The 23,879-nt window shown below is 36.0% G+C and overlaps 2 protein-coding genes and 2 long non-coding RNA genes across 4 annotated transcripts; 2 read left to right on the top strand and 2 right to left on the bottom strand.

Annotated features, from left to right (window-relative positions):
• The first annotated feature begins 1,989 nt into the window (after positions 1-1,989).
• Positions 1,990-6,593, top strand: LOC103407352 (glucomannan 4-beta-mannosyltransferase 9-like). Its single transcript, XM_029105397.2, has 9 exons — positions 1,990-2,712; positions 2,945-3,043; positions 3,870-4,122; positions 4,702-4,812; positions 4,906-5,042; positions 5,296-5,409; positions 5,518-5,717; positions 5,840-6,034; positions 6,127-6,593. Exons 1-9 carry the CDS (start codon positions 2,431-2,433, stop codon positions 6,287-6,289), a joined length of 1,554 nt encoding a protein of 517 aa, XP_028961230.2. The 5' UTR covers positions 1,990-2,430; the 3' UTR covers positions 6,290-6,593.
• A 4,574-nt stretch (positions 6,594-11,167) lies between these two features.
• On the top strand, positions 11,168-20,749 carry LOC114825824 (DNA glycosylase/AP lyase ROS1-like). The gene is made up of 19 exons (XM_070825193.1): positions 11,168-12,184; positions 12,335-14,134; positions 14,218-14,571; positions 15,261-15,351; positions 15,450-16,869; positions 16,999-17,078; positions 17,178-17,262; positions 17,359-17,450; positions 17,525-17,593; positions 17,727-17,763; positions 17,854-17,936; positions 18,246-18,683; positions 19,020-19,056; positions 19,133-19,190; positions 19,396-19,535; positions 19,623-19,688; positions 19,874-19,988; positions 20,074-20,112; positions 20,381-20,749. Exons 1-19 carry the CDS (start codon positions 11,461-11,463, stop codon positions 20,500-20,502), a joined length of 5,850 nt encoding a protein of 1,949 aa, XP_070681294.1. The 5' UTR covers positions 11,168-11,460; the 3' UTR covers positions 20,503-20,749.
• On the bottom strand, positions 15,160-15,931 carry LOC139197538 (uncharacterized). Its single transcript, XR_011583003.1, has 2 exons — positions 15,793-15,931; positions 15,160-15,643 (listed from the first exon to the last, which is right to left on the bottom strand). It is a non-coding gene; the product is annotated as an uncharacterized lncRNA (long non-coding RNA).
• On the bottom strand, positions 18,041-23,384 carry LOC139197537 (uncharacterized). The gene is made up of 5 exons (XR_011583002.1): positions 23,247-23,384; positions 21,193-21,313; positions 20,051-20,156; positions 19,169-19,967; positions 18,041-18,634 (listed from the first exon to the last, which is right to left on the bottom strand). It is a non-coding gene; the product is annotated as an uncharacterized lncRNA (long non-coding RNA).
• Positions 23,385-23,879: the final 495 nt, after the last annotated feature.

Below are 23,879 nucleotides of genomic sequence, written 5' to 3'. Positions count from 1 at the left end.
CCGTCTCCTTCTTCTTCCTCCTTGTTTCCATCCAAGGGCATCTTTGCTCTCTCCGTTCCGTCCCATCCCGTCCGCATACCAAACGATACCTCAATGTGGAGATGATGTTCACCTCTACCACATTAGGATAATGAGCAAAAATGCATCCAATACAAATTGCACAATACGCTACTTCAAGGGTGCATTTTCTTGTCCACGTAGTAATTATGATCGAGTTTTAAAAATACACATCATAATCCAAAATCCTTTCATAAGTCATTGTTCATAAACCATCCTTGCAAGGAATCAATCAATTTAGAAATCAATCATCTAGGGTCCATGCATACGCATCAAACTATATTTAAGTTTCATTATTAGGGTTTTAATTGTTAGAATTTGTTCGATAAAAATGAAAGATGTCCAGTTTGATTTTTTATTTTTATTACAAATATTATCTTTAAATAAGGCTTAAGAAAAAATGAATATTTTTTTATTATGACATGTGTATCGTGCAAATTGGTCAAACACAGTTGGTTAGACAATGAGGTGCACCCTCGAAGTGGACGCTGTTATTTGACCCATAAAAATTCACTGTAAAATAATTCTTCCTCACCATGTTAGAAAGAAGATTTCAAATGCACACATTAGAAGCTTTTGAGGGGGTTAGTGGCTAGGGTGCACCGCACCACCATAGGTGGATAGAAAATCACAAGTATTTTTCGGGCTTAATTAACATAAGAAAAAAAAAAGTTGGCCTCAAATGTACACAGTACTTTAGTCCTAAAAAAAATGAAATTTAGAATTAGTTCCTGAATTTTCATATGAGGTATTTCTCAGGTTAATGAACATGTTACTTTAGTCCTAAATTCTGAAGTTTAACTAAAAGTTCATTGATGATGTTACTGAGTGCATGTCTTGTTAAATTCAAAGACATCAAATAACAAGTTTTTATCCATTTAGTACAACGATTTATTGACATTGCTCTTCACTTATAAATGAAATGTATTAGATTCAAATCTCGTATGGAATGACAAGTTCGTAATCAATTTATTCACCACCCCTTCATGCTAATACATTGTTGCTTAAAAATAAACAAACAAGTTTTTAAAATTTCAATTCAAAAACTCATTGTAACCTAAAATTAAAAGTTGAAGAGCCAATTCTAAATTTTACTCTCAAATGCATTTGGAATACCATGGTATATGAACACAAAGATAGAACCCAACGAGGTATATTCTATGCTTTAATTAAATTTAGTAATTGGGGAAGCTCGCTTTAAAAGGATGTAATTAAACATGTATGTAAAGTTAATGTCGTGACTTCACATGGTTTCAAAATTCGACAAAATGGTTTCAAAATTGTCTTTCAAACGCAAATGTAGTTATTCGATCAGTGATAAGAAATGTTCTTACAAATATTTTACAGAGAATTGTTACTCTTAAAAAGTTATTATGAACTACTGAAAGTACAATTTCTTGCTGATATTGGGATATTTAAGGAGTGTACAATAACATTTTTAGAGTGTCAGTAACATCTTTCATAAAAACATATGTTAAATTATCAATTTGAACGCAATCATATTCGTGCAAAGTCGTGATTGAACAAATAATTCAAATTAATTTAAACTTTCGAAGAAATAATTAGCTGGTTCTGGAGGAGTCCATCCAAATGAATTCAGAACCCGATTAATTGAGACTTAATTCAAGATATAGCCAACGTTTCACCTTCCAAGAAAATGATATCTAAGCTAGCAAATTACAGTTAATGAAAATGTAATGCTATATATGAAGAAAATATAGTAGTTCCAAAAGGAAATTTATACTGTAATGATAACACTAATTATGTGAAACAACTCTATTTTTCTTCTAATTAGTTGTAAATTGTAATATAAACGCTGCCGGAGTATGACACATTGTTTCTGGTCCACTGTCCTCATCATTTTGACCTGTCTCCTATTTTTCATATAATAATATTTTTCTCTATATAAACACACTGCATGTCACACATAATTTGCAGGCTCAAAAGCTAACCCTTCTCTGGATGCAAAAATATATTGCAGAGCAGGGCAAGCCGTTGGTGAAGAGAAAGAGAGGCCTAAAAAAATACAATTTTAGGAGTCTCTCTTTCTCTCTCATCAGATGCAAAAAAATCCAGGTCTTGCTTGCGATTGCTTTTTGTTTTCTTGGTGAATTTTGAGTGAAGTCTCCAATTTTTTCTTTGTGATCATAAAACCCAACTCACTGACACAACTCCATCCAGCTCTCCAGCATTAGGTTGAAGTAACCCAGAAGCAAAAATCAGTGCACACCAATACAACCAAAAGCTAGACCAAAAAAGAAACTTGTTCTTTTAGCAAAGCCAGTAGGGACCTTATAAGCACTTCTACTTCCAAACCTCCAAATAAGCACTTATTGTCAAAGCCAACTCAGTGTTCATTTCTTTCTATTGACAATGGAGGCAATGCAAGGAGGGCAAATTGGGTTGGTTTTGCAGCAAGCTAAGGCGCCGCTAATCGTACCGTTGCTGAAGTTGGTGGTGGTTTTGTGCTTGGGTATGTCTGTGATGCTTTTTGTGGAGAAGGTGTACATGGGCATTGTCATAACGTTGATTAAGCTGTTTAGAAGAAAGCCTGAGAAGAAGTGGAAATGGGAGGCCGTTAAGGATGATGTTGAGCTTGGAAACTCAGCTTATCCTATGGTTCTTGTGCAAATTCCAATGTACAATGAAAAAGAGGTATTTTTTGTGTTCTTTTTTCGGTAGCTTTAAGTTTGGTTTTGGAGTTATCACGTTGTACTACAGTTTAAAGATATTTTTCTTAACCTTTAAATATGAGGTTTTAGATTTAAATTTTATAGACAACGAATTCAATAACAATTTATTTTCCCATCTTATAAATATTATAGCGTTGTATTTAAAAAAAAATGAATTTAGAGTTTCGAGTGTAATATTGTGGTGCATGATGCAGGTTTACCAGCTATCAATTGGAGCGGCATGTGGGCTTTCCTGGCCATCTGACAGGATCATCATTCAAGTTCTTGATGATTCAACAGATCCAGCCACCAAGGTTCTTTATTCTAGCATATAATTTAAATTTCATGAGTTTTTCTTCTTCAATTTCAGAGTTGATAGATTGATTAGGCATTTAGACAAGAGCTGTTTAATCTATAATTTAGATTGACAGTATGACAACATAATATATGAAATATGAGATTATTGAAATCTAAGAATTGGTATTAACACTACAAAAAAATCATCCTGATCTATTTATACTGTAAGATCTCATCTCTTTATAAGAAAGAAGATGAATGACTTTTTATAAAAGTGACAATAATGACACAAAGACGTGAACTTTTGCACATTTTATGGGTTTTATGTACTTTTTGCTCAAGGTGGTTTACCCTTTTGAGTACTTTAAATGAAAAAAAAATTCTTCAATCAACTTTCCTTTAGAAAATTAATAATCTGGGTGTTGACTAAAAATAAAAAATAAAAAAACCATCTGGGTCAAAAAACATGAGACAAAACGCAGCCAGGCCACTAATTCCAACAGGATCCTTTCTGGATTGAAGATTTTGAAGATTTTGAAGATTGATAGTTTTCATCAGGTACAATTTGTGTTTAATTTGAAATAAAAAATATTTAAAATGATTTCTGATCGCACGATATGCGATAAACGAACACGATTCACAAACTTCGAAATCCTCACAAAAATGATCCAAAAGGATCCGGATTCCCACTAATTAATAACTTTTTTCTGCAAGTATTTCCCTTCTGGGGAAAAGTCCAATGCAGCAATTTCCCCATCAAAATATAAAAAAACCAAAACTTGCCCATTTAAATCAACAAACATTTCAATTTGTGATGTGGGTTTTGACCTAGAAAAACAACAGGATTTGGTGGAACTAGAAGTGCAAAGATGGGCAAGCAAAGGAATAAACATAAATTACGAGATCAGAGGCAACAGAAATGGATACAAGGCAGGGGCTCTGAAAGAAGGAATGAAGCACAGTTATGTCAAACAGTGTGATTATGTTGCCATCTTTGATGCTGACTTCCAACCTGAGCCTGATTTTCTCTGGCGCACCATTCCGTTTCTTATCCACAACCCTGAAGTTGCTCTTGTCCAAACTCGCTGGAAATTTGGTAATCATCGTTATTTCTTCTTAATTACTATTATTGTCATATCATTATTATTATATACTTAATTAAACTTGTTTAATTATTGATAGCTATATTTTATGTGGAATGTGAGTTGATTGCTTCTTAAATATATTACTTTGGGTCTCTTAAAAAGAGGATAAGACCGGGCGTAGCTAAGTTGGCTATAACAGTGTGCTCCACCTTCTAGATCAAGTTTGAATCCCTCTTTTTGTAATTTGGTTTAAACTAAATTAGTGTACCGCTCGAATAAATGAATAAGAAGAGAAGAAGTGTTGGTAAACATTTGTTGCATAATTTTAGATACCATATGAAGAGAAGAAGTGTTCGTATACATATGTTAGCATAACATCATCACGAAGGTTTTTCTACTTTGATGCATAAAAACCATAATCCAAGATTAGTTGAGCACTTCACAATTTCAGGGCTTTTCAAATATTCAATGGATATGTGATGGAGTTTGTTTAGATTCTCTTTACGATCTAATATAATGGAGGAAAATAGAGTTGTAAAAACACGCAAGGGTAAAGGTGTGATAATAATTTATTGGTGCTGCTGTTGCAGTAAATTCTGATGAGTGCTTGATGACAAGAATACAAGAGATGTCACTGGATTACCATTTCACAGTGGAGCAAGAAGTGGGGTCTGCAACTCATGCCTTCTTCGGTTTCAATGGTATAGCATTTTAGAAAAAAAAATTGCCAAGGGAAGTACAAAGCAGTTTCCGGTTTCCCCAATTAATGACATGACACTGAGAATGTGATGCAGGCACGGCTGGTGTCTGGAGAATTGCAGCACTTAATGATGCCGGAGGATGGAAGGACCGAACAACTGTGGAGGATATGGATTTAGCTGTCCGCGCTAGTCTCGGAGGCTGGAAATTCGTATATCTTTCTGACGTTAAGGTAATCAAATATGCTAATGATAACAGTCTTGTCAAAATATCAAGAAATCTTAGCTACCTACATTTACAACAAGTTCGAATTAATCATGCCTTAAGAAATACGATTTCCATGATAATCATCCCCTGATATCGAGGTTTCAAAAATTACCGTGCATATGAATAATTTTACCGTTTTAGTAGAAATCCTGTTCTGTGATTTTTTCAATGTGAGCATTTCACTTTTGATCCAATATTAATAATTTTGTACATTTCAGGTGAAAAATGAATTGCCAAGTACTTTCAAAGCTTACCGTTATCAACAGCACCGATGGTCTTGTGGCCCTGCTAATCTCTTCCGAAAGATGGTAATGGAGATTGTAAGAAACAAGGTAAACTTCCACACCGTTTCTGTTGTGTTTATGAAACCGGTTTATGAAGGCACAAGTACAAGATCCTTTAATTTCTTCCTACTCACTGTTACTCTAAATATATTGCAGAAGGTGTCCCCAATGAAGAAGTTTCATGTGATCTACAGCTTTTTCTTTGTTCGCAAAATTGTAGCGCATATTGTTACATTTGTGTTCTACTGTATCATTTTACCAGCTACTGTTTTGGTTCCTGAAGTTCAAGTTCCCATTTGGGGTGCTGTTTACATTCCATCCATCATTACTCTCCTCAACGCCGTTGGAACTCCAAGGTCTTTGTTGTTTCGAATTATTACGAACTAAAGCCTATCTCTACATTGACAGATAATGCGATAGATGTTTTCCCTTGTAGTTACGTATTCATTACTAATACTTTCAAAGGTTGTATTTACAGATCACTCCACCTTATGATTTTCTGGATCCTCTTTGAGAATGTCATGTCTCTGCACCGTACCAAGGCAACATTTATAGGTCTATTTGAAGCAGGGAGAGTAAATGAATGGGTCGTCACGGAGAAACTGGGAGATGCTCTCAAGACAAAATCAGGAGGAAAAGCTGCAAGGAGACCTCGATCAAGGATTGGAGAAAGGTATAATGATTCTTTGCAACCATATGTCCGTCTGTTTTGAAAGCGAGAATATGAAGTTTACGTTTTCTATTCTTCTGGTTCCTAATGAACAGACTGCATATGCTTGAGCTCATTGTTGGATTCTACCTCTTCTTCTGCGGGTGCTATGATCTTGCCTTTGGAAAGAACGGCTACTTCATCTTCCTATTCATCCAATCTATTGCATTCTTCATCGCGGGGGTTGGTTACGTTGGCACCTTTGTCCCCAACTCATAGTCGCATACACTGCCCCAAATTGTTTCAAGAATTCATCCATCAACATCCCTTCCGGCATTTTCATCAAAAGATCAGACTACTGTTTTTTCGTTATCAAGATTCGGTGTTTTAAGATTAATTAAGGCGGATCATTCTTTTGTGACGAGCGATGGTTCAAAATATGTTATTTCTTTGTGGATAGTCTAGGAAAATACAAGGATATGTATTGGAAGCGCATCATACTGTAAAAACAAGCACCAACAAAGAGTACCAAACTTGTTGAAAATGCGACAAGAATAAAATTTTGAACATGGTTCACATGAAAGTTTACTCTGTTTAAGTGGACTGGCACCATCTTTCATTCTTTGCACTTTGCACTGATTGCTCAATAGGCACACATAACTTTTTAAGTCTTGCAAGTACTAAAATAAAGGGAACTTTAAGGAAAAGCTTCCGGTACTGTTCATTTTAACGAAAAATCATATTTTTACATTGAAAAGTCAATTATGGTACTATTCACTTTACCTTTTATTTTGTCCTTATCATTAAAACTCAAAGTTTTCAAATCATTTTCATTATTTTTCCTTAAAATAAAATCACTTAAAATATCAGTATATCCCTATTGTGAGGGTGAGTGGAGAAATGGATTACGATCAAATTAATTCAAGAGGATTAGGGCCTTACTGCTGCTATTTTGAGTGATTTTATTTTAGTACCCGTCCTCTTGAATTAATTGAATCGTAATCCGTTTCTCCACTTTGCTATTTTGAAATACAGATTACGATTAATTTTTTACGTAAAATGAACAAGCTCAACACTACAAAAGGCGAAATGGTTGATTTGTTTGTAAAACAATAAGTTGTCCGAAGAAACATAAAAGATGTTGCAAAAAAAAATGAGGTCAAACTAGCAGTTCAACTTCGACGAAAAAAAAAAACTAATTGTTCAACAAAAAATAAGAGATGAAAGTATTATGTTAAGGTAAATTGCAGTACATAAACAAAACAGTACAATACTATGTTGTAGTTATTACTATGCAAAACTGTAATCGAATCAAACTGGTTATAACTTATAGCCTTCCTCCTTTTTCTTTTTTCTTTTTTTTTTTGAAAAGATAAATTTCAGTACATAAACAAAACAGTACAATACGGCTCCGACGATCAGCAAGAGTAAAAAGACGATGAAATATTCTGTCAAAGTGATGGAATATTTTGTAACGGCGTCGGCATATTCGTTAACTTGATAAAATATTCTGTAACGGTGTTAGCATATTCTATTAAACTAAAGATATATTTCGTCCCCTGAACATTACTTTATGCCGATTAAACATTTCGTCCGGTGGCCGAAATCTTCCACCGAATATTCTACCTCCGGTGCATGTCAACGCATGTTGGCTCGTGTCAACGAGTGCTGGTGCATGTCGGCGGGTGACGGCGCGTGACAACACGTGGTGACGTGTGATGGCGCATGAGTCATTTTTCAAACACTTGTAACTCCCGAATCGATGTTGATTAGATTAATGATTAGGATAGTGGTTTCTCATATAGGAGAAACTTATCATGAGAACTTCAAACGGCAAACAAGGCAAGACGGCTACGACCCCATGGCGAATGGGCTTTTGTTTTCAACTAAATATATGTTATATGGTTTTCATAACTGTTTTATGAATACTCGTATATCATGCCATGACTTTTACTTGTAAAAAAACAAAATGTTTTTATACGTTACTATTGTTATTATTTATGAGCTTTGTTAATCCGTCAATGGTATGATCATAAATATACTTTATTTGCTCATCATGTATGTTTGCATAGTGCTTATAGCACTGTCTGGGGCTAGGATCAGCTTCATGTGTATGTTCACATGCACCGTTACGCTCACAATGGATCCTTTGTAGGTGCCAACATGTACCCTTGACGCCATCTTTATATGTATGTTGTACTAGAACATAAATTTATACGCTCAACCTGTTCATATAGCTACTTTCTTCATAGACTAGTGTGCCTGCATGTTTTGTTAAGCATTACATTATATCATATTATTATATTATATTATATTGTTGAGATATTTGCGATGTACCCATATTCTTGAGATTAATTTATTTTTTCGGTACCTTGATTTTCATACTTACATAGTATGATTTTGGAAACTACACGGTTGAGAGAGGTTATCATATGGCTTCATTACATATCACCTTCACTTTATGGCTTCGTTACCCTTTGGGTGTCAGCAAGCATGCCTCGATTTCGGTATCTATGTAGATATTCAAGTCGGATTGTGTCAATACATTGCTCCATCTCCAAGTCGGTGACCAAAAACAATACATATGTGGGAGTAAAGGTTTAGCAAAGCAACCAATTGCTCGATCTTCACAAAATGACAATGCAAAATGTGAATGTAATGAAAGCTTTGCTTTCTAAGTACTTCCTGCAGATTTGTAGTTACATACAAACATATGGTCCTCATTGTATACCAAGAAAAGGAACAACAAAACTTATGGCCTTTATTTTGTTTAGGAGTTTTTACCAAAGGCCGTTTCATTTCACCGAAGGCTAGCGATGGAGGAGCTAAGCTACCATTTATGCCTAAACAAATAAATACAAATGGAAATGCACTAATTTGATATTTTGCTTTGACCGTTTTAATCCCAAAAGTAATAAGTTCACATTTACTTGATTTATTTAAAAAGATTGTTTCTTAAACACTTCTTAATAAGTTGTAATTGGGTTGTTTTAAAAACGTTGTTTCTGAAGCACACTTTTTCATAAGTGGGGAGACAATGACAAAAGATGTTACTTGCTAGGCATGCCAATTTATTATGCCAAGTTATTCAAGTATTCAAGAAAGGACTAGATGACAATGCTTCATTGGATGTATGAGCATACAAGAAAAGACATGACCAGGAATGAGGATATCCGAAGTAAAATAAGAGTCGTCGCGATTAAGGATAAGATGAGAGAAAACTGGCTAAGGTGGTTTGGACATGTGAAACAAAGACCTATAGATGCTTTGGCTAGAAAAAGCAATTATGAGATAGAGGCTCAGGGAAAAAGGGGTAGAGGAAGACTTAGAAGACTTGGAAAGAGATTTTAAGAAAAGACATGGAGTACTTGGAGCTAACAAAAAAATTAGCGCAAAACCGAGCGCAGTAACATTCTAGGATTCATACAGCCTACTCCATTTAGTGGGATAAAACTTTATTATTGTTATTCATACACTCCCTTTTTCCAATTTGAGCAACCTATTCTCAAATGACCGGTCTTTCACAAAATGCACTTATTTTCTAATCAAGTAAATGTAAAGGCAGTTCACGCGTTACACCTACTAAAATACCATTCTTAGAGATTTGTTAATACAAGAGTAGATATAGACAACATACACCCTTTTAAAATGGTAATTTTTTTTTCGTTGGATAGAAAATATATGCATTCGAGATTTTCGATTTATACCATCTAAAAAGACATACAAGACAATCATTACCTTGTTTTCAGAAGGATAGTTTCTATATGTGTGATGAATCATATGAGGCAAAGATCAAGAAAAAATGCATTTGGACATGACATCACCATAGGTTGAGCATATGGAAAAGTTGATAATAAAGTCTAATTAAATGGATGAAGGTAACATATGATGTGACAGTCTTTTATTTATTCATAACTTCTCTCTTTAGTTTTATTTAGTTTAGTAAGTAACATATGACGATAACTACTAGATCCACTTCAATGTCTTATTTCTCCATCCACTTTAGAATTTCACACACCATAAGAAGCTAAAAATGAAATGTTATTTCCCCGCCCCACTATTATTCCTAAAAAAATTGAAATGATATTTCCCAACCAAGTTGCCAACAATAATCTACCAGTAAGTAAATGACCCTCCAAATGCTCTGTTGTTGTATGATTTTGTACACCGATAACTACCATCAATACCCAATCATCATCAGTTGCTAGCTTCATACCCTTTATCCACACTTTTTCGTTCCAAAATTCCTTCTATCCTCATGCTTTATGTTGTTTATGCGAATTTGGCTTACATATTGTCCATCAATGAAGTGTAAGCTTAAGGCTCCTGTTACCTTTCGTGTTTAACTTATTATTATTATTTTTTTTTTTTTGTTGTTGTTGTTGTTATATATCTTTTAAGGTCTTTATCGGTACAAAAGGCAAATTTGTAAATAAATTTTTTTATTAAAAAGTAATTGGAAAAATAAGATACTGGGGTGAGAACAACAGTATGTATGATTGGGTTTAGCTGAAATTTGGAAAACTTTTGGATCCCTTCAATTTTTGTTTTGGGAGGTCCTCTAGTTCTATTTACAAGGCAAAAGTCAAAAGTCATTATTTTTCAATTGACAAAAAAAAAAAAAAATGTAAATCGTTATGGTAACAGCGCTTGGGCATCCGTTTACATTGAACTTTACCACATCGACATTCAACGCAACGTACTAAATTGAAGAAACAAACTACCAAAAGCAGTTTCCGCCATTGACTGAAGTGCCCAGACTAATTTTCATCCCTCTCTCTCTCTTATATATAAACACACACATATCTCCTGTGTTGCTGTGGAAACTGACTGTATTTTCCGCCATTGACTGACCCCCAAGTCACCCGGCTCCAACCCTCGGCCGGACCGGCAGCGAGCTAAGCTGCCAGCAGTGAAACACATTTTACCATTTCATTTCATATCACAAGAAGATTTTCTCAAGATATGATCATTTGTTGCCATTTAAACCACAATTAAATAAGTCAATTTACACAGATTGTAATGTCTCAGTTACTCTGCATTTTCCTGCTTTAATTCGTTTTCTATGTCGTTCATGTTTTCCATGTTTTCCATGACACAAAACATGGCTGGCCGTACTTCTTGTAAAAATATCTCGTTTGCGTGATTTCGAGCATTAATCACAGAGATGCTGCTCTGCATTTTCCTATCTCTCAAGGAAAGATTTTCTCTTCAATGTGTGTATTTATATTCTGCACTGCATGTTAGCTGGGAAGGACTTGCATTTGAGTGTTTTCGCACCGGGTGTTTCAGGCAGCAGAGGGGTTTGCTGAGAAATCGGACATTTTCGATTTTCTGCAAAATTTAATCTGCTAGAGGGACACCAGAGGGTTATATATAGAAGAGGAAAGGGATTCAATGAAACAGGGAAGTGGAAAGAGAGTTAGTTTGTAAATTGAAGGGACTCAAGGATGAAGTTTGGAAGGGGATTTTCGGTTCCCCAAGATGACGATCTACGGTTCATGGATCCATGGGTACCCATGACTCCAGAGAAGCTGATTCTGGCAAAGGGTCATCCAATACCAGTCGACCACCGCGGGAACCTCCTGCAAGGAGCAAACGGGCAGCAACAACTGACCGGAATTTCAAGGGAACATGTACCGGTCAGTGTCAACTACAATGGCATGAACCAAGATGTTAGCCCAAATGAACAGCTACTTGGAAATGGAGGGCAATATAGTTATGATGGAAGTCTGGCTAAGGAAAATCTGATGATCAATCACTTTGCAGGCTCATTCACGCAGTTGTTGCGCGGTGACATCTCGTGTTGGAACAACAATCCAATGACGCAACTGCTGCATGATAAGGCAGCTTATGTTGCCTCCGCAAACATGAATCTGGGCAGAAGCGTGGACATAGCAGCAAACACGCCACTAATTCCCAAGCTGCATCCTCAATCGGGAAACCAAGGACACAACTTGGGAAGTTACTTGCTCACCAAGCAAAATTGCAGCATTTCATATCCTTCAAGTAACATGATGAGCAGGTCCTTGGTTATGGATTTTCCATTCCCAGTTGACAACAGTCGGCGAGATTCCAACTCATTCCATTGGTTATTCGGAAACCAAAATCACTGCTCAAGTTTGAGCTCAAACCTGTTGAGTAATGGTGACAGTTCATCCCAGATAAGTCAATGTAAGTATTTCAACTCGGTTCTGATATTTATTTATTCTGCTCTAATTTGATTTCCTTGATAGAAAGAAACGAAAAACTTTGAAGAAAAACTGAGAAGAAATTAATACAGAAAAATAATAAACTTGACAGAGAAACTGCTTTTCTGCACAGATGGTTTCCTACCAAGCTATGATCTAAACTCCTTGCCAAGTACAGAAGGCGACACTGCCTCAGGTGTTGCCGGCCAACTCCAATTCACAACAAATGAGGCCAAGAATTTGGAGAACGACCAGCATTCTGCAATGCTGAAATCCTTGACGGACGAAAGTGCTAGGAAGGAAAAAGGCAAGCAGGTCTTGTCTATAGAAGATGAAGCAACTCAAAAAAATGGTGATGGCCGCTTGCAGAACATTGTGGAGTCATCATCTGCAGCCATTTCTACACCGTACGACAAAAACAAAGAGTCTGGCAGGGGAGGCGACAGAGGGATTGATCTGAATAAGACGCCCCAACAGAAACCACCCAAGCGAAGAAAACACAGGCCGAAAGTAATCGTTGAGGGTAAGCCCAAAAGGACGCCAAAACCTGCAACTCCGAAGAATACAGAGTCCAAGGAGACCCGACTGGAAAAGAGGAAGTATGCAAGAAAGAATGTCCAAAAGGAATCCCCAAGTCAATTGGCAGAGGTAACACGGGAGACAGCAGGCCCTACTGCTGGAAAAAGTGCAAAATCATGCAGAAGAGTTTTGCATTTTGATTTGGAAAAGACCGTGGATGAAAACCTATGCAGAGAAATTGGTCAGCAAGAGAACAAGAGGACTTTTGATTTGAATTTTGACTCTCAAGGGACACATGCGGGCACTGAAACGAACCAGGTTTTGACTGAAAAGGCAGCTGAGCGAAGTGTCCTACTGAACGAATTGATGGTAGATAAGCATATCCCAAGCACTAACAGGAACCCTATCCCTTCCATGAGTCTTGTGCCAAATAACTATACATTCCGGCCAGAAAGCCAAGCATCTGCATCCCTGCTTGCTACAGCAAAAGACATGCATCTGAAAAACTCACATGTCATGAGGAGACGTACAAAGACTGCAAATTCTGATCTATGCCAGAGAAAATGCAGAGATGAAGACACTCCTGTGCAGCAACATACCCATGCTGAAGGAATAGGCCAAGATGTCATTCGAGCAGAGATTAGATGTGAAAACCTTCAGAAGACTAAAGAAAATGTCAACCAGGGTGATTCTTTACTAAAAATTCTCTCCCTTCCAAGTGAAGGAAGGGGATCCAAGAGGGAATTTTTTCAAACTGCTGAGCACCCTTGTCGTTCTACCAACAATCCACCAAGTTCACTGTCATTCCAAGAGATACTTCAATTGGATAGAATTCAGAAAAACAGTGGCACTCCCAGCAAAGATTGTTCAGGAAGTCGTAAGAAGAAGAAAGTTGAGAATGGACACTTGAGCATCAGTAATATGCCTAGTAAAGTTACAGCAGTTGAAAAGTGTCTGGGAAAAGTTGATAGAACAGGGGAAAATAATCTCAATTCAAATGGATTTGCATCGAAGAACCATACAATACTGAGTTCTTACTTTGAAAATAACAAAATGATTGACAGAAGGAACAAAGGGATCAGCAAGTTTATGACTGACAGGTATGCCTACTCCATCACTTCTGGGAATGGTTTTCTACATCGGCCAATCTCATCCAAATCAAATTCATGCCATGGTTCCACTCAAGTTCTTAGCTTTTCCACCCATTCATCAAGTCAAACATGTAACCAACTAGCCTCATCACCTCCTAAAAAATCCTTTCAGCTAGGAACCAAGCTGGTATCTCATGATAATATGTCAGCAAAGAAGCAGGCTGGGGGAACTACTGTATTGAAAATTTCATCAGGTACAGATAAAGTCCGGCAAGAGAAGGATGCCTCATATGATTACCAGCAACCTTCTGCAATTGCAATTGGTACTTTCCATCATAAGGAACCTCTGAATTCATCTCTGTAACTACTTTCAACTCACTTAATGACACACTTGATTTTGATGCAGGGTTTCCAATAAGAACAAGAAGTACAATACCAATAGATGATATCATACATCAATTTAATGGTCTCAACCTCAATGGAAGCTGCAGCAAAATTCTGGAGCAGGAGAATGCACTTGTTCCTTACAAAGGAGATGGTGCAATTGCTCCCTTTAAAGGTATTATTAAGAAACGTAAGTCGAGGCCGAGAGTAGAGCTTGACCCAGAAACAAATAGGATATGGAATCTATTGATGGGCAAGGAGGGAAGCGAAGGTGTTGAAAGAACTGATAATGAGAAGGAGAAGTATTGGGAAGACGAAAGAAAGGTTTTCCAAGGACGAGTTGACTCATTCATTGCACGCATGCACCTTGTTCAAGGTAAAATACCTTCTATTTCATTCCTAATTTGGATGGTCATGAATTGTTGCCTATGTTATTATACACACGATTTATACACAAGCTTTCTCATCACATAAACAATTATTGATAAGGAAGGAAAAAAATTAATGAAAAAACAATAATTACATGTATGTTATGCTGGCAAACACAGAATGTTTCTAATTCAAGTCTAAAATCAGGGAACCATGTAATGAGGTTCTAATAGCATCAAATCAAATCAAACACTTCAACAATGATGATAAATGCAAAAATAATGATATGATTAACAAAATTATGAACATGTTAACTGCAGAAAACTTGCTAGCGTGACCTTTTTTTTCGTTTTCTCCTTCAGCACCAATTTCTGGCTAATTTTATAGAAATCTGCAGCGCAACATGCATTTCCAGTTCAGCAAGAAAATCTAAAGTATTCAACTTGAAAGTCAATGCAAGATGTAAACTCAACCAAGAAAACTCGAACTTGACTACATATAAAACATGTAAAAACCCAGGATGGTACCATTTTTGTTTGTGAAAGATTGCATAATTAGATAACAGGGGTACGAATTACTTTTTGCTTCTCATGTATACCAGAAAAACGTAAATTCATTATAATTTTCTTCAATTATGGATATGTCGTTATAAGATATCATGCACATCAACACTTGATAAAAAATTATAATGAACAGGAGACAGACGTTTTTCAAAATGGAAGGGATCAGTTGTTGACTCGGTGATTGGAGTTTTCCTTACCCAGAATGTTTCAGACCATCTATCAAGGTACATTCATAATTTTGGCTTGAAGATCAACCAGGTAGCCCATATATGAATGTCTTATGGTGAACAATTTTTCTTTTGTTCCTTTGTGTCTTTTGTAGCTCTGCCTTCATGTCATTGGCAGCACGGTTTCCGCTTCAGTCAAGCAATCACCAAGCTCCACACAAGGTTGGAACAAACATCTTGGTTAAAGAACCAGAAGTTCGAATGACAAGTCCAGATGATGCCACCAAATGGCATAAAGATATATCAAGTCAACCAATCTACTGCCAGATTTCTAGGACACTCCATGAATCTACAGAAAATCAGAGAGACGGTGAGAACTCATTGACAGAAAGGAATTTAGATGAGGCACATAGCCAATGTTTTGAGGAAGAATTTGTATCGTCTCAAGATTCTATTGAATCCTCAGTCACTCAAGGAGCTGTAGGAATCAGATCGTACCAAGCGTCCAACTTGGAAACAGAAGATCCTATCACTGGATGCCAGCCCAACAAGATTCCCATTTCCATTTCAACGTATCAACAAATGGAGAAAGCGACCATGTTTCAGGACTTTTACCGTCAAGTGAATGGAAGCTCACTATTAGATGATGGATCCAAGAATGCGCAAATGGAATATTCACAGATAAAGACACGATTAGACAAAATCAATCATCTCACTGGCAGTTCTTTCACAAATCCAATCAATCTTGATGATGAAAATATCCAAGTACCAGTTGCTCCTTCCAGCAACAATCAATTGCACATGTACCCAAATTCTGGAGAGCCAGAGCCATGGAGATTTGGAAATTTCAGTGAGGACAGCATATCCTCTTGGCCTTCAACTGCTTCCAGGTTCAATATTGAACATGACAAGTACAAGAACTTAAGAAATGAAGAACTGTTAGGAAGTGTTGTTAATTCCTCTATGCAACAGAATGGTCTTAGGAGATCTCAAGAAATGCCACCAGTGGACCCGTATGCATTGTTCAGACAGCACTCAATAGACCCGAAAAACAGTTCTGAAACAAGGCCAAGCACTGGGCATAATCCTTCCAACTACAGTCATCAACGAAAGGGGAACCTAACCTTCCAATTAGAGAGCACGTCAGTCAGAGAGCCTGAAAAACATGCTGAATCACTTCAGAGAAATAAGAGTGTTAGCATGCAGCATGTCGAAAATGTCGGTGATCTCAGTAAAAAATCTTTCAACGTCGTTGACGGTAGGCAAATACACATGAAAAATCAATCAATTGATTCAAATGTACAGGAGCAACTATATTCATATAGTCAGTCGCAAAAAGAGACAAGTAAAAAATCTTCAAAAAGAAGAAAAGGAAAGGCTGACAGTGAGAAAAAGAACGATGTTAACTGGGACATCCTGAGAAAGCAGGTGCAGGCCAATGGTAGGAAAAAGGAAAGAAATAAAGACGCAACGGACTCACTGGACTATGAAGCACTAAAAAATGTTAATGTAAAAGAAATTTCTGAGGCAATCAAGGAGCGAGGGATGAACATCATGCTAGCGGAACGGATCCAGGTGCTCTACTATTAGGGTTCAGTGTCAGACTTCATGTTTGTTAAATGCACTTCAATTTTTACCAGAATAGCAACAGTGGACAGGTTAAGACTATCATTCATGATAAGACTGGTTGCAAAAATTTTGTAGGAATTCCTAAACCGACTGGTTAGAGAACATGGAAGCATCGATCTGGAATGGTTAAGAGATGTTCCTCCTGATAAAGCAAAGTAAGCCATTCCACACAATTATATAACAAGAAATTATAAGAATAATGCACTGCAATGTCAGCAAGTTTATACCTAGTTACACAAATGAATTTTCCGCAGGGATTATCTATTAAGCATACAAGGATTGGGATTGAAAAGTGTGGAATGCGTCCGGCTTTTAACACTTCACCACCTTGCTTTCCCGGTAACAAAGATGTGACTGCTAATTAGTAATTTGGTTATAGTAGTCTCGGAACATGTTACAATCAATGAAATTATATCTCTTATTCACTCCATATAGGTTGACACTAATGTTGGAAGGATAGCAGTAAGACTGGGATGGGTCCCCCTCCAACCCTTACCTGAATCGCTTCAGTTACACCTCCTAGAAATGTAAGAAACGATATTGTGCCAACTGAATGATTACATTTCCAATACCTGCAAATGCTAACCATATACTTCTCTAGGTACCCAATGCTGGAGTCAATTCAAAAGTATCTATGGCCAAGATTATGCAAACTTGACCAACGAACGCTGTAAGCTCATAGATCCATAAACATTTCATATTAATTTCAGAGCACTACTTTCATGTCCAAAATTTCATGTATTTTTTTTTTTAATTATTGGACTTATGTTTTTACTGATAACCCAATGACTATTGAATCACAGTTATGAGCTGCACTACCAGATGATTACATTTGGAAAGGTATGCATGCTGTTTCATTAGTTAGAAATATTAAATTAGATGTGATTAATCAAAAATAAAATAAAGCCTCATATTTTGATCTGTATGCAGGTTTTCTGCACAAAGAGTAAACCAAATTGCAATGCATGTCCAATGAGAGGAGAATGCAGACACTTCGCAAGTGCTTTTGCAAGGTTTGAGCAATAAACTCTGATAGTTACACGTATTGCTGCCACTGTGCAGGAAAAAATACATTGAAGCAACTCATGAGGATCTCCAGATATCTTGAGACACAGGATTCAGGATCAATTAAATAATAATCAGAAGTCTAAGGAACTAAGAATAGTAGATAGTTACATGGAGACTTGTAGTTGTATAAATTACTCTATGTTTCACTCTGCGGAACAATTAGGATAAGTAAAAGAAAATTACAATTATATTATTATGAAACTCATGAAATAAGAATGTATTAATCAAATTGATACCAACCATGTTTGGTGCAGTGCTAGGCTTGCCCTGCCAGGTCCAGAAGAGAAGAGCATTGTGAGTTCAAGTGTTCCAATTGCAGCCGAGATAAACCCTACATTAGCTGTCACCCCCATGTCACTGCCTCCACCAGAAATCAACTCATTCCAGATAGCAGGTGCTGAGATTAACAACTGTGAACCGATCATCGAAGAACCAGCATCGCCAGAACAAGAGTTCACTGAGCTATCACAAAGTGACATTGAAGACTTGTTCTATGAGGATCCTGACGAGATTCCAACCATCAAACTCAACATGGAACAGTTCACATCGACATTACAGAACTATATGCAAGAGAAGATGGAGCTCCAAGAAGGTGACATGTCCAAGGCTTTAGTTGCCTTGACTTCAGAAGCTGCTTTTATTCCTACACCCAAGCTAAAGAATGTCAGTCGACTACGAACAGAGCACCAAGTGTAAGTACATTTCATCCCATAGTCACAAACCCACATATTCTTAGCAAAACACTGAACACAAACTGAAATATTGTAGGGCCAAAGTCTACTTTGAAGGTTTGCACTAAATTTTCCTAATATCTCTGATTGATCATTTATAACGAAACCACAGCATATTCAATCTAGGAAAACAAACTTAGGTGTCTAAATTTTGAATTCGCTGAATTTTAAACAAATCTCTGCCTAGGAGCCAGTATGTTCCGAGTTTTGGCACACATACCCATATCAAGCATGTGTAAACAGACATAAGTGTAACTTCTCTAACACACTTATACATTCTGTGCTGGTATAATGCAGGTATGAACTACCAGATTCACATCCACTCTTAAAAGGGGTAGGTTAAAATTATATATTATATCAACAATACATAAGCATTATTATTCTCAATTAATCACTATTCAACTTTACAGATGGACAGACGGGAACCAGATGATCCAAGCCCTTACCTTCTTTCTATATGGACACCAGGTAAGCTCCAGACATAAAAGAACTGGATACACTGTTGAGAATCTTGAGACTATTCAAGTTTAATGCATTTGATTCACTAAACAAAGTTAGAACTTAGAATACAGATGCATGGATGGCCTAGAGCTAGCTAAATTTGACATCGGATGTATGAAGTTGAAAATATTGTACATCTTACTAAGGGATACATTTATTTTATTTATACCAGGTGAGACTGCAAATTCAATTCAACCACCAGAAAGCAGGTGTGGCTCCGAAGACCAACACAAATTGTGCAATGAGAAGACATGTTTTTCATGCAATAGTATAAGAGAAGAAAGGTCACAAACAGTCAGAGGGACAATTCTGGTGAGGAAAATTGATTGTGGTAATACGTCAAACAAAAAACGAACCTACATGCAGTTTTATACTGAAATATCATTCAACTTGTAACAGATACCTTGTAGAACAGCAATGAGAGGGAGCTTTCCACTCAACGGCACATATTTCCAAGTTAATGAGGCAAGTGATATTCCTCGTTCAATTTTATCTAATGTGCAGAATCTGGACAAAGTTAATAGCAGTCCAGCAAGTATAGCCTGTGCACATTAACTTAACCATGATCCTGTACTCCTCCACTTTTGGTAAGCCAGAATATTAGAGCCATTAATTTCTAGATTTACAAACAAAATTCTATCACAATGCAGATGTTCGCAGATCATGAGTCTAGTCACAACCCAATTGATGTTCCAAGGGGGTGGATATGGAATTTGCCAAGACGGACTGTATGCTTTGGAACTTCTGTATCAACAATATTCAGAGGTAAGAGAAATTAAGATACCAGGGTCACTGCAATCACATCCCAGTTAAAAATGTATACTTACATTGAAATATTTATGTCTACCAGGTCTATCAACAGAGGGAATTCAATACTGCTTTTGGAGAGGTATGTAATACTCACTTCAGTTCTTCATATTAGTTTGCGGATAACTATCTAGGAACATAGTACAGAAATAAGAATATAACACAAGATTATGAATTTAACTTCTCGGGACTAGTTATATAACAAAGGTATACATACCAACGGTTTAAGAAAAAGAAAAATGTACATGATAAACTTTAAACTGATTTGTATTTTTTTATGTAAAGGACAAATCATTGATAGTGCAAAGTGACAAACAAGCTTACATATTGACTGATTGACTTATATGCAGGATATGTGTGTGTGAGGGGATTTGAAAGAAAAACAAGAGCACCGCGACCCTTAATGCCCAGACTGCATTTTCCTGCAAGTAAGTTGACCAGGACACAAAATGAAGGGAACAAACAGCACTGACCACTGTGCAACGAAGATTTTCATCAGACGTACAGAAGCCTACTGACTGTGTGAGAAGAACAATGACTAACAAATTCTATTGCTTTCAATTATTCTTCCTCCAGAATAAGCATTCATTATATGACAGGCAGCAGCTGATAGCAAGTATCATGTGCAATATGTGAGATTCATGATCAGATAGTAGTCTGTATGTACATTACTATTTTTTTCAATAAATGCCCAAAAAGGAGCAATCCTTCCAAATCAATGCAACATTATCACTGCCCAAATGAAAAAAAATAAAAAAAATAAAAACTCTTCTGTGATAATCAACAAAAAGAAAATTTGCATGCATGGATGTGTGAATGGACAAACATAGATTAGATGAAGCAATAAAGAATGAATGTATAAAACAGAAACATATCCTAATGCCTGTCATTTACATATCGCAGAAGAAAAATTCTAGACAACATTTCTCAATTGAAATACTCAAAAAGCTACCAAACTTTCGCTTTTATTCTAAATCTTAGAGATCTGAGGTCGTCAAGTGTATGAGCAAAGTTACAGGTAATATTCAAATCATACAGAACCTCGATCGGTATAAAGGTCTGAAAGCTTCAAATAATTTATCAAACAAAAATTTTAATGAAGTTAGCCGCAACTATGCCAGTGTTATGAAGACGGGCAATTACAAATTGTCAATGCATTTACCTGCAATATAGAGTTCTGATGATCAAAAAATCCTTTCAAGCTTCTATTGCTACAATAGAGCATCTGGAGATGAAACCACCCACAGTACTTCTGTCGAAGCTAATATACCTTAAATAAAAACCTGCCTCCAAGAAGTATCCTTAAGTCATTGCAATTTCTAGAAACCAAAAGTAAATTCCTTATGTAACCAACTTGAAAGAAATTAACTTAATCAAAATGTAAACCACAACATCTACTTCATAGGATACTACCATGGACTGAAACCAGGTAAATGCACCCCACAAAAAAAAAAAAAAAAAAAAAAAGAAAAGAATACCGCACTTACACAGAGAACAACAGTATGCAAACCACATAAACAACGACGCTGGATAGAGAGCAGATTTATATTAGAGTTTCAATACTAAAGTAAGGTTTTATTACTTGTATATATCACTGCAACAAACATATAGTTGCGATAATATTAAATCCTCTGGTTCTTTACATCATGTGACAAACTTCAAATCAATATGCCCAGCTTATAATAGGAGCTTTTGCATTTGACTCGTCATATGAGATGACTGCAATTTTATCAAAATGTACTTCCAATTAGTTGAGACACGTACCAAACTCATAGGCAAGAATTTTTAACTCTAAACCACAGCATGAAAGTTACAGGAAGTAGAAACTACTCCAACAATGGAATAAGCAATAAGAAACCAAGAAAAAACAAAAGTTAAAAACGTCTGCACAAACAAAATACTTCAAACAACCTAATGGGAAATAAAGAAATGTACGCTGGAATAATGTGAAACTCTAAGTTAAGATTTTCATCATTTTCTCCCAACACTAATGCTCAACTTTTAAATCGTTGATAAATATATCTTGCCCAGACATAAGTTAGAGGCATTCACATTAAGCTAACTCCACAGGAATCTCCATAGGAACCTAAATAAATATATGAAATCCTACAAGAGAGATAAATATAGCAAGGAAATCCATAAGAACCCATATGTTTCCAATAGTAAATATTCTCTAAAAATGATAATACTCCATAAACTACAAACATATATGATATGAGTTGGACTGTACATCTCCTCTAAGTTCACTTTCCTTGTACTATGAAAACTTCTGTCAATCATAAATTTCAAGAACAATTTCTGACATTACGGGGAAAAAAGTGTACAAACCATTCTCACGGCATCCAGAATTATCCTTCAAATAACCATAATACACAGACAAGCATACCAGTGATGATCATAAATCCCATCATAAATATTAAGACAATTTTTCTTTACTCTCTCATTTGGGCCATTATATCCAATTATTTACTTAGAAAAATACTCCTTTTTTATGATCACTTGGGTAGACATTAGACAGTTTCAAATGTTTACTGTCTAGATTTGTTTTACCAACCTCAATTCATCGAGCAAGAAGCAAATCTTGTTTAAGATGACAACCATTTATTGCCGCTTCATAATTTCAATTATATCAAGCTTAATTTCCCACCATCCTTTAAGCATGAACCTCATAACCTTTGCGATTGCAGCAATTACTTATAAGTTTCAACAACAACAACATTTAAGCACAAATACATAAAAGGAACGCAAATACGACGGTATAGCACTACAAAATAAGATTAAAAAAAAAAAAAAAACCTTCTTGGAAAATAATACAAACATAATTCAGAGAACAAAACAAAAAATCCAAGACAAGGTAATAATATCAGAATGCAGTACTTAAATGAAAATTATAAACCACTTTCTAGAAAATGCCCTCTTATACACATCGAAGCTAGTGGAGCAATTCGGAGGATCTACGAAGGAAGAAAAATATATGATTTAAGGTACTTGTAAGATGAATTTCAATTGTAAATCCTTCCTGTTATTTAACAAATAATTAATTCATCAATGTTGGATTCAATACATTAAAACACAGAACCACCGATAATACGATTAACGCGGCCATCATAATTCTTCTCCTTTAAATTGTCCTTCTGTTTTCTCGGCAACCAAACAGAAAATAAGAAGAAATGCAGAGATCAGGGTATTGATAGAGAGAGAGAGAGAGAGAGATACCTGCTGCGTTTATTGGAGACGAAGCGCAGAGAGATACATAGTTGTGTTGAAACTTGGAAATTGCGATATCCGTAGATTTAGCGGAAGTTGCCTTCGAAATTTTTGCCGCCTTTTGCCCTTACCTCCATCATTGGAAACTTTACTCGGTGACAGCTAGCGTCATCCAATCAAGTCTAATAATATAATTGATTAAAAATTTGAATAATTTTTTTATACAATTATATTATACATTTGATGTATCAAACTGTATTTCTAACAGATTAAAAAATGTCTCCCATCATACTCTCGTTAAAGGTGCGTTATTGCATGGACTATCTCAAATTAGATTAGTTTATGAGATTAAATTGGATTGATTTAGAATAGATTAAGTTGGACTAACTTAATAAAATATTTGATGTTGTACCAGAAGTAGAATAATTAACCAATCTTAATATTTTATTATTTTATTTATATAATAATATTTTATTATTAAATCTTTCTTTTCATTTTTCTAAAAAACTCTTTTACTATCTGGAAAGAGTAAATTGTAGCTATGGTTTTTTAATTTTAACTCAATTAGAGCAAAGGTCCCTTAACTAAAAACTTATTACCATTGGTCTCTCAACTCATCAAAACGTGCAGCTATGGTCCCTC

Source organism: Malus domestica, chromosome 07 (genome assembly GCF_042453785.1).
Source record: "Malus domestica chromosome 07, GDT2T_hap1".
NCBI classification, from domain to species: Eukaryota; Viridiplantae; Streptophyta; class Magnoliopsida; order Rosales; family Rosaceae; genus Malus; species Malus domestica.
Note: the sequence above shows the minus strand (reverse complement) of the source record. Positions and strands in the feature narration are given on the sequence as shown.

Coding starts and splice junctions, on each gene's coding strand:
- LOC103407352 (XM_029105397.2), top strand. CDS start 2,431: ATGGAGGCAATGCAAGGAGGGCAAATTGGGTTGGTTTTGCAGCAAGCT. Junction 3,044..3,869: donor CAACAGATCCAGCCACCAAG/GTTCTTTATTCT, acceptor GAAAAACAACAG/GATTTGGTGGAACTAGAAGT. Junction 4,813..4,905: donor TGCCTTCTTCGGTTTCAATG/GTATAGCATTTT, acceptor AATGTGATGCAG/GCACGGCTGGTGTCTGGAGA.
- LOC114825824 (XM_070825193.1), top strand. CDS start 11,461: ATGAAGTTTGGAAGGGGATTTTCGGTTCCCCAAGATGACGATCTACGG. Junction 12,185..12,334: donor TTCATCCCAGATAAGTCAAT/GTAAGTATTTCA, acceptor TTTTCTGCACAG/ATGGTTTCCTACCAAGCTAT. Junction 19,989..20,073: donor TGTATCAACAATATTCAGAG/GTAAGAGAAATT, acceptor TATGTCTACCAG/GTCTATCAACAGAGGGAATT.